This window comes from Pholcus phalangioides, unplaced genomic scaffold (genome assembly GCF_987345545.1).
Source record: "Pholcus phalangioides strain wild (caught in Gottingen) unplaced genomic scaffold, Ppha-v1.0 ptg000010l_1, whole genome shotgun sequence".
Classification (NCBI taxonomy): Eukaryota; Metazoa; Arthropoda; class Arachnida; order Araneae; family Pholcidae; genus Pholcus; species Pholcus phalangioides.
The window spans coordinates 20,100,068-20,114,514 of NW_028301603.1; the positions used below are offsets into that span (position 1 = coordinate 20,100,068).

The 14,447-nt window shown below is 36.1% G+C and overlaps 1 protein-coding gene across 1 annotated transcript; it reads left to right on the forward strand.

The window, feature by feature from the left end:
* The first annotated feature begins 220 nt into the window (after positions 1 to 220).
* Positions 221 to 13,385, forward strand: Polr2E (DNA-directed RNA polymerases I, II, and III subunit Rpb5). Its single transcript, XM_089237858.1, has 9 exons — positions 221 to 338; positions 440 to 502; positions 5,586 to 5,674; positions 5,867 to 5,928; positions 7,545 to 7,684; positions 8,510 to 8,590; positions 10,671 to 10,729; positions 11,690 to 11,768; positions 13,256 to 13,385. The coding sequence occupies exons 2-9, from the start codon at positions 446 to 448 to the stop codon at positions 13,319 to 13,321; spliced, it is 633 nt and encodes a 210-aa protein (XP_089093984.1). The 5' UTR covers positions 221 to 338; positions 440 to 445; the 3' UTR covers positions 13,322 to 13,385.
* The last annotated feature ends 1,062 nt before the right edge of the window (positions 13,386 to 14,447 follow it).

The following is a 14,447-nucleotide window of genomic DNA, read 5'->3' on the forward strand; positions in this document are numbered from 1 at the left end:
CCATCTGCGTTTGTTTCGTCTGGTTTTTTTTTTTTTTTTTCATACCCTTCTGAAGAAGAGGGAAGAATGGAAATTGCTGGAATTCCCATGTGTTCTGTGATTGATGACAGCTCTTTCGTTAGTATATTTTATAACATTTTCTATGCTTTTGTGGAATGTTTCTTTCTCTAACAGGGGATGGCCCGAAGGCATAAAGCCCTGTATAATTGAAGAAGAAGAAGAAGAAGAAGAGTCAAGTCAGTAAACAAATGTCTGATGAGCTTGTCTAAAAGCACGTTTCTGTTCTGTTTTATTTACGTCAATATAGCATTTGATCAATCGAATAACTCTTTGACTGAGTAAGTTTATGAATTAATTATGGATAATATTTAATTAATTCATTTATATAATATTTATGAATTGAAAATAGCTTTGATTATCTATGGTTTATTTCACGTAGGAATCAATGGATGATGATGCAGAGACTTACAAGTTGTGGAGAATTCGTAGAACTATAATGCAGGTATTTTAATAAAAAGATTAATTTATGCAAGCATTAAATCGTGTATTTATTGTCCACGTCATAATTTATTTTGTATTACACTATAATCCTGTTAGTCCGAACAGTTCATGGCAGCGTGGATCTGGGGGGGGGGGGGGAAAGAGGGCGTTTTCCCCTTTCCTCTCGCAAGAGCCTGAATAATATGGGGGGGGGAAATTTGTCCGTTCCATAAAATATGGGATGATCCAATGCATCGGCATAATAAGTCGCTTCTCTGACACATCGCTCTGAATCTACTTGCCTCCGCTTCATTTGCAGTTGGAGATGCCTGTCTTCGGCCCATTCAGAGCTGAAGATATGTCTTCGCTCCATTCAGAGCTGAGATATGTGTTTGCTCCATTTGAAGCTGAAGATATATGTCTCTGCTCCATTTGCAGATTATGATGTCTGCTTTCGCTCAGGTGCAGATCCAGTGGGGAGGGGAGGGGGTGATAGGAATGATTTTCTTCTTCCAAGAGCCGAATAATATGGGAAAATTTCTGTCCTGTAAAATAGGAGAGTATTCACATAAAACTTGTACAATTCGCCTTCCTGACACATCCTGGATCTGTGTCCCGGTAACTAGGTAGATGCTTGGCCAGTGAAAACAAACTCTAATTTTGGTATTTCCTGTGTAATGTTGAAGGAATGAATTAAATGCTAATTTATAGCCCCTCTTGTCTGTTGCAGAGGAACCAGTCCTGCTTGCCCCTCTCCCTCCTCCAGTTGTGGCTCCCATGAAAAGAATGTTAGGGCATTTCACTGCACACACAAGCGCAGGGCCTTAGACATCATGGGACACATGAGCTATAAGCTAGACACAATTTATGTCTAGATACCAAATTTACTCCGTCGCGGGGAGGGGGATTTCTTCTCCTTCTAATTTTTAAACGGAAAAAGACTAAAAACTCTTGGCACCTTTCCTGGTGTTCAGTGCACCCCCTTCTCTCTCTTTTGTGGAGCCCTGTCTAAAAGTGCTCTCACAATAGTAAGTCAGTCCTTGAGCGATTGTAATGCCTTTTGAGATACAGGTTGCAATGATTTTGGAGACAAGCAGCGAAAATTGTTTTATCGAAGATTTGTTGATGGTCACAGCATTAAAGAGATGTATTTTTCACCTCTTGGATTTCATATAGTGGAATATTGCTGCGCTGCCATCAAAACCTGTTTGTGTGTAGGCAGGAAAAAGGAGAGAGAAATAAGAATAAAAGTCAAACTTATTTATTTTTTGCCCACGAAAGAAAAACACAATAAGAAGCATATGTGGATGCACCTTTAGAAAGAAAGTTTGGCACCTGGGGCTCTATCTGCTGTTTAACACAGTGGCATCTTAATTGTTGGGCCAACAGGTTTCAACCCTTCTACGATCACGGATGGAATATTTCCATCCAAACATCAGTGGCAGAAATTCAATCCGTTTCACTGTATTTTCTTTCTCATCAGTAATATAGTAACTTATAGTAATCCTATGAACCAGAGTTTTTCCCCTCTGTTCTCTCTGTACTCGCCCTCATATAATGTATCTTTCATATGCATGTAAGAGCAAAAAAAAGAACACTTAGGGTGAGGGCAAAATAGAAATCTGTAAAAAAATCCTTCTTTCCCTTTCTCCTATCTACTATAAGGTATTTCCTCTGTTTTATTCCCTCTTCTTTTTTTTTCTTTCGTTTATTTTTTCTTCTTTTCTGTTGAATTTGAGACAATTTTATGATCGATATGCCAAATAGGGAGTATTCAAATTTGCTGCCAAAAGCCTGTACGTAAAGTGTTTAAATGCCCTGCATTATGTAGAACTAAATCATTTGGAATTTTCAGAAAACCTAATTTGAATTTTGTTTTTCAAACTCCAATTGGCCTATTTAATTTTATTGTACTCTTTGCAGTTGGTGTTTGATTGCTAAAACACAGTAGACTCTCACTAATCTGTTGCAGGTTTTCTTTCAGTACAGAAGAGAAAAGCATGTCACTGCATGCAGAAGTTGATAATATTTAAATTGGCTTTTTCAATTAACTTCCAGTAACTCGGCACACCCTGGTCTGATATGTCGCCACCTTATAATTAATGAAAACCTTATACATCAAACATTCCCAACTTTATAGGAAAAGCTAAAAAGGGATGGCAATCAGACTTGCCGCAAGGGACTACCCCAGTCAAAAATAAGTGCTTTTATATTTATAAATTTGATATTTTTCATAAATTAATACATTCACCTGTTACCCAAAATCACATCATGACACCAAAAGGAGGACACGTCATCCTTTTTGGTGTAATTTCAAGCGTCCTCCTACATTTTAGAAAATTTGTTTTGACCTCCTTTTCAGGTTTCCGGAATCAGTTTTTTTTTTTCAGGAGAATTTCATTTTCTAATACTCAAACATATATTTCTCCATTGGCATGAGTGTTTGTTACCAATAAATTTTTACACGCTGTCACCAATGCCCTCAAAATTCCCAGATGAATCCAAGCTGCATCCAAGCAGGTTAGATGCTATTCTAACCAGCTTGACATGAAAAAGACAGTTGGAAAAACAGCCCTGGAAGAAGAAAACAGCAATAGCTATAAATTTTGAAAATACGATTGTTCACCAATAGCAGATGCCATGTACTGAAGTGAGGAGGGAGGGGGGTTTCCTATTCAATTCAGAAGTAAAGAATTACTGTCCTGGTAAACATCCAACACTGGGTACAACTCATTAAAAGCGAGGGAAGACGGATCGTTGTGTTTTTCTTTTTTTGCTCCTACTCATAATGTCTATGCTAGAGATAAATCTCAAAATGTCGAGACGTTTCAAGTCCAAGACTGTTGAATAGCTTTTTGGCCATCATCATCCTACTCCTTTTTCCACCTGGTCTGAAATTATGAAGGAGAAAAAATTTACCAATGGACGGTAACATGGTAAGTATGATAAAAATAGAAGAGAAATCATGCAAAAATATCACAAATTCCACCACTCATCGGTTTCGCCCATAGATAATAGGTGCACTGCACATATTCCACCATAAACTCTAAATTACCACATTTAACGTGTATAAGGAACCCCTGAATTTTTTGGGCTTAAAATTTGGGAAAAAGTTTAAAAGATATAGCTATAATCAGGGTATGCTGATTTAAATCACAAAATTTAAATTGTTTTTTTCTTTGCAATAACTTCAATGATATTGAAGTAGGTGTCACCTGGTATGAAGAGATGGTATTTTTTCAGTCTGAAATATACTGAGAAATTGAATTTTCTGGATGTTATGCCAAAACTGATAATTTCTTTATCACTCACTTCTCTTTCCAAATATCAGTTTCGGCATAACATCCAGAAAATTCAATTTCTCAGTAACCTGGTATGGTTTGCATGTTACTGATATGTGATAAAAGTTTGTGATTAAAAGAAGTAGAGAAGTTCTTTTTTTGAAGTAAATATAGACTTGCAACTTAATCAATAGATACAGTGCAGAAAGGAAGCTGCTGTATTTCTAGATTTTGTACGTGGAAAACATTGCAGAAAAATATAGGGAGCTAAACTGCACTATATGCACTGCATTGCAATTTGGCACTAGGGTTCCCATGAGATTAAAAAACAGAGGAGTAATTTTCTGTCTAAAGCCTTTCCCTAATTGCTGATTCAAAATAATAATAGATGTTGTACCAACATAGATATCATTGGGACCTTTGCTTGTACATCGACTAAATTGGGAAACCTGCACCATATGTGTGATACTGATTTGTCACCTCTCATTCACTTTAATGGGGGGGGGGGGGTTATGAATAAAGGAACTTTTCAAGGTAATCCATGAAATTAATCTGGGCTCAATGATGTTTCATGTTACGTAAACACAGATTTTTCATGTTCGTATTTTTTTCTTATAGTTAGTTTATTTATTAATGCTTAGTTAAATCTGAGTGATTAGGAGAAAAAAATCAGTTAGGTGATATGGAAATATGAATTTTTAATGATTAACACGATTTGCTTCAATTAATAAGGGGTCAGTTAATTTTAATTTAAAAAAATGATTTTTTCATACCCTGGCTATAATACTCTCCATGTATAAGGAACCTCTCCTTATTTGTGGGACCTAATTTTTTGAAAAAAATTTTCCTTATACACGTTAAACTATGGTAAATGAAAATAAGCATTAAAAAAACGTGTAAATACATGAGCTGATTGAATCCATCATCTTAGACTGAAATTTGAGCAAAATTTCCAGTAAATGTAAATAATTTATTGGTGATTACTTGACAATACAAGCTGGGGATTACACATTATCACAGGTAAAAATGTGAAAAACAAAATTATTGAACTTACAATAATGGTTGGTAGCTATGCATAATAGCCGGTGATTATGCATAATAATTTGAGTTATCAAATTTCCGTAACATATATAATGGTTCTGTTTTAATTGTGAAAAATTACTGTGGTGGTGGGTTTATTTTTTTGGAAGAAAAGTGGTGCCATCTGCTGTGGAAATTTTGTTCCAGACTCTGCCACGAAGCTGGGCTGGAAGAAGTCTCTGCATCAGGATAAGTCCAGTGGCAAAGTTCTGGCATTAATTCATTGCTGTGGAAATTGGAGAAAATGGTGTTGTTAAGGATGTGCGTGCAGTTGTCTTCCTTTCTCAGTTATTGAATCTGGTTACCCCACCTATGTATAATGCTTGTTATGTGTAGTGATGCCATCTGCCATCAATTTTTCTAGATGAACAAGAATCTATTTGATTTCAACTTGTATGCACAATTTGACATGTTTTCTTCTGAGAAACATGAGCATGACATGTTTTCTTCTATACCCAAATAAAACCCGCCTAAAAATGCTGAATCACTGAACGGGAGCGGGCTAGTGTAAAGCAGGGTAATCACTACTGTACCATCTTTTCCAAACTGAAACAACACCTATATTCAAACTAATTGTGAACAAAAGAAAAACCATTGAGCCACTGGAAGAAAACTTTTATTCAAATAGGCAACTGTTAATTTGTGAACTGGTGACTCAAAAATTCTGATAATTCTTGTAAATTCTTTTATGACAAACTTTCAGTTTGATTTTTAAAATGTTCTTTTTTTTTCTCCCGTTTCAAGTTATGCCACGATCGTGGTTATCTAGTGACTCAAGAAGAGTTGGATCAAACTTTGGACGAATTCAAAGTACAATTTGGTGACAGGCCAAGGTAACGGTCTCGATCAACTGATTCGCTTACCAATATCTTAATTACTTAGCACCATTTTAGTATATTTGTAATCATGTGATTTTTCACCTGAAAAAAAAGAAAAGTAGGCCAAGTCAGATCGCTATTGCTCTGATTTTCATATTTATCATTGTTGAAATCTACAATTGTTTTGTTTTTCTCTCTCCTCTTCAGTGAAAGCAAGCCTGCAAGAGGTGATCTTATAGTTCTTGTTGCTCATAATGATGATCCAACAGGTCAGTTTTGATAGTTTGATTTCTATATTGTAAGTTGCAACATTGTTCAGATGTTATTGAACTTGCATTTATTTTACCCTCACATTCGTGGAACTATTTATTTTTGTATTGTTCGTATAAAATGCGAAAGGTAATACAGTAGAGCATCGATTATCTAAATACTGATCAACTGAAATATCGGTTAATCGAAAGCATTCTAGTCTGCCAATTCTCTGCCTTGAGATAGCTATGAAGTGGTTAGAACAACAAGAAGAATGTGATGATGTCCGATTGCTGTCTTTAAAACATTCAGCAGCAGAAAAACACGTCTCAGGACTCATTTTGGACTTCTTTTGCTAAACTGTAGGCATATTTTAATAGCCATAAAACTAAGCTAGTCAGTTATTAAGTCAGTCTATCAAAGTAAGATGTGTGATACAAAGTGTATATAATATATAGTTTTCTGTTAATAAAATAAAAACGAAATATTATTTCAAAATAAAAGTGAGAAATATTAATGAAATATTGAACTTCAAGTCATTGGCTATAATTTAAGATCAATTTTGTTTTGAAACTTCAACTTTGAATTTTTTGTTTCAAAAATGTGGAATGTGGAATTTCTTTGGGAATGACCCATACATTAAAAAATTTCTATGCATACCGTTTATTGGAATTAAAAATGATGCTACATTCGGGTATCCATAGGCTCCAGTGCTTCTGATTTTTCAGCCTTTTTAAAATCTTCTGGTTGGACACATGATTCTTCCAGTTTCTCGTATCTTTATAGAAATATCCTGAAATGGTGCTTTGCTTGAATGAAAAGTCCATAAAGAAAATATTCTTTCTGTCCTTGATCATTGTGATCTGACCATGTTTCCTCAGAAAAAAAAAAATATTGGGGAATTAGGATTTTTCAAGTATGGGAAATCGGCAATTGTTGCTAAACATGCCAAAATAAGGCTGCAGCTATAATTCTTGTGAGGTGGAGATGGGGGGGGGGGGGGAAAGCAAAATTCGATGATTTTTTTCTCATGGCAATTTTGTTCTCTCTTAAAATTTGATAACTTCAAGGTTTGATTCTATGGGCAGCAGCCCATTTCGCCTGACTGGAGCGAAATAAGCGTGAAATTTGGAAAGTGGAATGCACGATTAAATATTTTGAAACAAATTTTGTGTAGAGAATACAGAGCTGTCCCATTTTTCCGTGTCAAACGGGGCATATAGTCATTTTATTTTCTTCTGGGTTGGTTTCAGATATAGTTGTCTATTGGTTATTGTTAACAGAAACCCAGAGTCCTGATGTAATATCATTACGTGGCGTGTACTGTAGTAATATTCAAGAGACTCGAGAAAATTATCATTGTGACTAGGGGGTGTACGTAGGTTGAACTTTTTTTGGAGGAGGTGCAAGGAATCTCTTTCAGAGAAATTCTGAGTTAACTAACCTTCAAGAAAACATTTTAAATTAAAAGAAAATTGGGTTTGTTAACGATTAAATTAATGTTCATCATTAGGCCTGTATGGAAGTTCCACCGTATATTTATACGTGTATATTTTTGTTATTTATTCAGAATTTAAAAAATGCATGTGCAAATTTTATTTTTTTTCTTTAAAAAAAATATATAACTCGTTTGCAGACCAGATGTTTGTGTTCTTTCCCGATGAACCAAAGATCGGCATCAAGATGATCAAGACCTACTGTCAGAGGATGCAGGAAGAAAACATCTCGAGAGCCATAATCGTAGTTCAACAAGGCATGACACCATCGGCCAAACAGGTAATGTATTTAACAATATTTTATTTTAAAAAATTAAAATGTTTAAATAAGAACCATACATTTTAGTCGTCTGTGAAAACAAGTTTTTGGAAGTTCTGTTTATTTATTGTCCCTTTCATATCATGCATGCACAGATGTGGTGTTTCTTTTTCTCACTGTAGCAATTTTTTTTTAACCCCAGCAAGTTAAGCCCTGACTTAAAGGACTATTTAAGTTTTGAGTTAAAAGTATGATGAATATGAACTTTGGCGCTTTCATCAGAGGGCAGCACTTGAAATTGAGCTTTCAGGGAGTTTTAAGATGGCTTTCAAGAGAAAGTGCCTCCGAGGGAAAAGTGTGATTTACAATTGATTCCCATTTTAATACTGTTATAGTGAAAAAATCTTGTTTTAATGAAAACTTTTCTAATCCCCAGATAAGTTTATATAGAAACAATATATAAATCTGGAATTCCTTTGTAACAAAATTTTATTATTGCAAAGTGATTTCCCCAGTCTCTTGGAGGTCGTTATAACAGAATTCAACTGTATTGCATCAAATTTAGCAATAAAATTCCAGAAAAATTTATATGTAAAATATACCCTTCATCATCGTGGCTGAAAAAATTTTAACAGTTAATTATTTCTTTGAGGAAAATAAAAGTTGAAAAATTGAAAAAAATATTAATTTTTGCTGACATATATGTGTTTTTAATGCATTTTTTGAGTATCAAAAATGCAAAAACATCTTGAAAAATTCACAAAAATTGAATACTCGGGTCTGATAGGGATACAGATTATATACTATCTTTTAATATCTTTTATTGGTTTTATTTTAATTTTTCAGGCTTTGGGTGATATGGCTCCGAAGTACATTCTAGAATATTTTCTTGAGTCTGAGCTTCTCATCAACATCACTGAACACGAGGTTGGCATAACTCATTTGTATATAACTTTTTATGTCCGCATGATCTATATTTTGATGTCAAATTAGTACAGTGAATACAAATGGGTTAATCAGCATATTGAACTGTTTTTTTTATATCCAAGTATTTCTATCCAAAACAAATCTACCTGCTTTATTTTAAACTGCTGGTGTTCCTCTGTTTCCATCACAGAGCTCAAACGCCAACTTAATATCCTCTCATTTACCTCCCAGAGATGTATTGCTCACCTAACCCTACTTTTCAAAATTATTCACAGCTATTTTAACTTTGACACTTCCCGTATTCTAATCAAATCTTCACATTTTTCCAATATACTGTCACTCTCACACATTGAAACCTTTCCTTGCATCCACAGATTGCTTTGAATTTAGTTTCTTCCCCCGAAGAATTATAGATTGGCACATAAGTGTATGCAGAATTTTTTCGGGGGGGGGGGGGGATTTCAAAAAAAAAAAATTCTTCTGAAGGGGTGGGGTTTTTACGTTTTTTCCTGCAAAATAACACTGCAATCTCTACTTCCCTTGCACATGCCAATGGATTGGAACAACATCAAATACTATAGATTGTACTTCAATTTCTTATTTTGTATGTAGCATCAATCGTCTCGTCTCAAATCCTGTCATGGCATAATATAATAAATATTGTAGTATTTGGGACTAGAATGCCTAACCAACCAATTGACTGCCTACTAGTCTGCTGAATATCTTATTATGATTTGCTTGGGGTATCAATGCAAAAAAAATAAGTAAATTTTTCTTCTGTGTGTTCAGAAAGATATATATCTGAATGGTGTTATATATATATATATATATATTGTATATATATACTCACTGCTCATTTGAATGGTACATAGGCACACATGTTAACATGTCTCTAGACCAGTGTTTCCCACCATTTTGAAGTTTCGCAGCACCCTTTAGAATAACATTAAAAACTTGCGGCACCCTTCTTTGAATACAGTTAACTACCACAACAATCACTGAGTGAAAATACATCAGTAGAGTTTTGTTTGATTAATCATTAATGTCAAACTTGTGATTGATGCTTAGAGCGCAGATACTTGAAATCAGGCCTTACAGTTGGCCACGAATCACATAAATTGTCCTCCGGGTCTTGCGGTCTATTTCCTGACAGATGATAGCACTACAAATAACAAGCATTACACAGAAACAAACTTCACATTTGTTTCACAAAGAGTGAGGCATCAGTGTCTGCTTTTTGGCTTGGACTGAGAGAGGAGTATCCTAATCTAATGAAGATAATCTGCTGTGGTGACAATAAAATACAAAGCAAGAAATAGACTGCTACTATAAAATCATACATGCACCTTGCACAAATTCCTCTAATGAATCGGTACATGCCGGAAGGCACGTGTATGTGTTGTGAAACAAACGTGAAGTTCAAAATTCTCAGTGGAAATTACATATCTATTGCATCTTGCAATTTTGATAAGTGTTGACAAATGAGGTCTTTCAGCTTGAAGGTGTGTGTGTGACGTTACTCTCCGCTATTACTTTGAAGGTTTTGACAGCTGGCTGTGATGCAAAGATAAATCCAAGAAAGACTGGCCTTGGGAATCGAACCCATGTCCTCTCACTTGCCAGGTGAGCGCCCTAGACCATTAAACTAGAAAGCCAACGAATCCTCTTTCCTTAGAGCTTGTGTGCACTGAACGAGGCCGTACGTGGATAGCCAGACCTAACTCAGGCCAAGTTTCACATTGCTGAAACTACCATCAGATGGCGACTTATCAGATTAGTCTGCCATGCATGAGAGTAATTCGACTTACTTTATTTTAAGACCCTAAGTGGACCATAATATTTTTTTGATTTATCTCCATAATATCTCACAGCACCCCATTTCCTAACCAGTGTGTCCCGGCACCCTAGGTTGCTGGGGCACACCGGTTGGGAAACACAGCTCTAGATGCATTTACTGCTTCAGCATTTATCAATTAATTTAACAAATTTCTATGAATATTGCATGTCATTACTTCCATGATAATCTATTCTTTTGCAAGATATAATATGTGACGAATGCCATTGTAATTTATTTCTGTAGCTGGTCCCTGAACATGTTGTCATGACACCAGAAGAGAAAACCGAGTTACTCAACAGATAGTATCCTTCATACACTCAGTTATTTTTATCAATTATTTGATTTTATTGTGATTGTTATCAATTATTTTATATCATCAATATTAACTGTCATTTATTCGAATGTAATTACTAAAAGAATGTTTACCCAAAAAACCAGCTATCCCATGTTGGGAGAAGGTTTGTTTTTGTGCTGGATGTGTGTTTTATTTTAAAGTGATAGTTGCCCCATCCTCTGCACTTTGTACCACATTGAAAATTTCAGTGAAGCTGATGGTCCAGTAAGGCATACTGTCTACCACCATCAAGGTTGCTATCGCAGTCCCAGGTTCAAACCCGAGGGAGGATAAAGATATCATATGAAGATATATATACAGGGCCGTCTTAAGAGCATCATAGGAAAATTCTCAAAAATTTCAACCATATTTCATTTTTGTGAGGCCCCCGGGCCGAGCCGGGTGGACCCATGCCTTAAGACGGCACTGTATATGTAGATAAGATGTTTTCCTTAACAAGCTTGAGGCAACCACCGATAGACAGTGCCTTCATTTCCAACCCATCTCATTAATGGCAGTAAATTGCAATATAGTGATATGGCCAGAGTTGGTGCTTGGTGTAATAGTGGGAAAGCTTTGAAAAATAAACACCAAAACATTGCATGCAACTATTAAGGCACACACTAAAGAACGTTGTTACTGATGGTGGGGGACCCCCGTCCACAATATTGATTGCAAAATTAAAGGGCACCTTTTGTGATACAACTTATTTTGCCAATTGAATCACCAAAAAAATCTCATTTTACACTATGAGCATCTAGTCAGGAGAGCTATTGTATATCAATAATTCATTAATTTAGAATTGTTGGTTACTGTTCTCATACCTATATATATATATGTATTATGGTTCACATTCTTTTTTCGAGAGTGTCCAAGCTTTGATAATCCAATTTTCTACCGAGTTTTCACCTTGATCTAAGTCTCTCAGCAAACTGAAGGAGAATCAGTTGATGCGTATCCAAGCTGGTGATCCAGTTGCAAGGTATTATGGTCTCAAGCGAGGACAGGTGGGTAATATATTTAATCATGATATTTTATATGAGAAGTTATAAATTCTGTTTAATTTTATATAATGTTAATATGTCACTAATGCAGTTAGTACAACATGTCCCCCCCTCCATGTTTAATGCTTTATAGCAGAGATGCCTGAAAAAAAATTCAATGCACACAATATAACTACTAAGTTCAAAAAATTTTGTAACTTATTTCATTAAGGGAGAATGAATACGGATAGAACCTGTTTGTTAAAGGGGTGTTTCCTTCAAAATAGCGCATTTATGCTATCATTTATACACAGGTGTAAATGCAGATTGCAAGCCTCCTTTTACCACATCCTCTATTGCTTTCGTCGCTGCACTTCTTTGGAACTTAAGAATTATTGCTCCTCAAGCAAATTCTTTATTCAAGGAAAAGAGATAGTAATGCTATTATAGCCGAGCATTGGCGTACGCAAAGGAAGTTTTGGGGTTCTAACCCCCTCCCCCCAAACCAAGATTACTGTGTTATTATGCAGGGAAAAAAGTAAACCCCACCCCCCTGAGAAAATTCTGTGTATGCCTATGCAGCCGGGCTTGAACTTGGTTCTAATAATGGTTTTTTTTTGTTTGTTTTCAAAAATCTCTTTGCAGTCACGAGGCCAGATCAGGTTAATAAGCTGGTTGCGAAGGGGATGTTTCACAGGTAATCTAACCCCAGGAGAGACCTGTGAGCTGACACATTATCGTGATAGTGCACCCATGACTTTGCCTTCCAAAGATCTGGGCGTTTGCATTTCACAGAATCATGCAGACGTTTAAGGACTCACAGGTCCTGTCTGGTGTTAGATTACCTTGGGCTGCGAATAAGCTACCCAGAGCAGTTTAACAAAGAAACTCTTTGAAAAACGTTTGTTAGGCTGCCGCTGCACATTGCATAGTTTGAGAAATCCTGGCTTCTAGTAGATAGATAGATTCGCTCACCACCCCCGGACTGATGCAAACCACCTTGCTTCCTTGCACTTATTTGGCTTATAGTATGTTTGCCTCCCACATCATGCAGCAGGGGCTCCCCCCAGAATGGGATCTTCTTCACCCCCCCCCCCCCCCATGGCAGACTTTCCAATGCGCCCACCCCTTATATCCTGTATTCAATTTATAGTGTGAAAAAACAAAAAATGATGAGAATTGTCCTGGTTCCCTGAGTTAAAGCTCTTTGTCAGCCATGCCTAGCAGTTGATTGCTGGTTCTGTGTTCAAGCTATTCAATAAACTGAACCCATAAATGGGATGGCTACATACTAATAGCATTTCTTGTCAAGGATTCCGCTCTCTCCAAACACGTAATACAATGTGTAATTATACTGTGCAAAACATGGAATTCGTCTCTGTGCAAACTGTGCTGTGTATTTTTTCTGCAGCTATTGTCATGTTTTCACATTTGACCGCACCTAATAATATATATATTCTACAGTTTGGTCTTGATTCATATATCATTTTCTTTTTTACGTTTTAATGAAGGTGGTGAAAATCATAAGATCTAGTGAAACAGCTGGAAGATACATATCCTATCGACTGGTTGTGTGAAGAAGGAAAAAACTTTTGTACATTGTATAATTTTTCAATAAATATCCATCATATCGCCAATGAATATGTCCATTACGAAACTCAAAATTTCATGATCATGTAAGTGAATACATGGTGTTTTTCAAACATGCTAGAAAAGTTTTGTTCCCTCGTTAACTGTGTGACTTTTTTTCATATTTCATTTGAATCAATAAACGCAACAATTTGCCGTTAAAAATGTTGACTTTTGTGTTATAATGGCTCAATATCCATATTAAGGCTATTCTTTTAACCCATACAGGCTTTTGGCAACAAATTTGAATCATCTCTATCTCATTAATTGGCGATAAATCTGGTAACCTTGTCCGAACCAAACCGTATATTAGAAAAAGAAGGGATAAGAAAAAAAAATTAACTAAAAAAAGGGAAAACAAAGTGTGTGTGAAGAGAGCATACAATAGATTTCGTTTTTCACCCTCAGCCACGTGTTCTATTTTTGCTCTTGCATACAGGGCCGCAACTAGATGCTTGGTCAACCGGGGCAAACGCGCATTTTGATGCCCCCCTTGTAATGTTGAAGGAGAGGTTTCAGAATGAAATTTGTGCCGCCTGCTCCCACCTAGTTGCGGCCCTGTATGGACAGGGCGTCCATAATTAAAAGACCCTATTTTAAAGTAGCCTGCAGGCGAAACCAGTCATCAGAAAATTGTGAAATTTTGTGAAGGAATTCATGAAGTGATAAGAATTTGCTTCAGGGGGAAAAAATTAGTTGCACATGTCACCATCAGAGGGCGTTTTATTAAGAAATGACACATTTAGGCAAACGTTTAAATTTTAACAATTGTTAAACACTCTTTTACAATTGTTACTGCAACAAAACATGTTCCACGTGATGGCCATCATTTTCAGATATCGTGAAATCGCAAGATGGCATTTCACTACTCACCGAAGCCAAAAATCGCATGGATTAAGGATCGGGGAAGGCCATAGATTAGGGAAGTGGCTGATGACACGTTCTTCTGTAAAATGTATTTTAAGAACATTCTTAACACTGCAATGTGCGGAGGAGCTCCGTCTTGCATAAAGATTTTGTGTGCAAGACAGTGACGTGCTTGCAGAGCCGGAACAATTTCGTTCTGTATAACAG

What these genes read in the sequence shown, in the direction of transcription:
- Polr2E (XM_089237858.1), top strand. Translation starts at nt 446, where the DNA reads ATGGATGATGATGCAGAGACTTACAAGTTGTGGAGAATTCGTAGAACT. An exon ending in TCATAATGATGATCCAACAG is followed by an intron (nt 5,929 to 7,544) that starts GTCAGTTTTGAT and finishes ACTCGTTTGCAG; the next exon opens with ACCAGATGTTTGTGTTCTTT. An exon ending in ACCGAGTTACTCAACAGATA is followed by an intron (nt 10,730 to 11,689) that starts GTATCCTTCATA and finishes TAAGTCTCTCAG; the next exon opens with CAAACTGAAGGAGAATCAGT.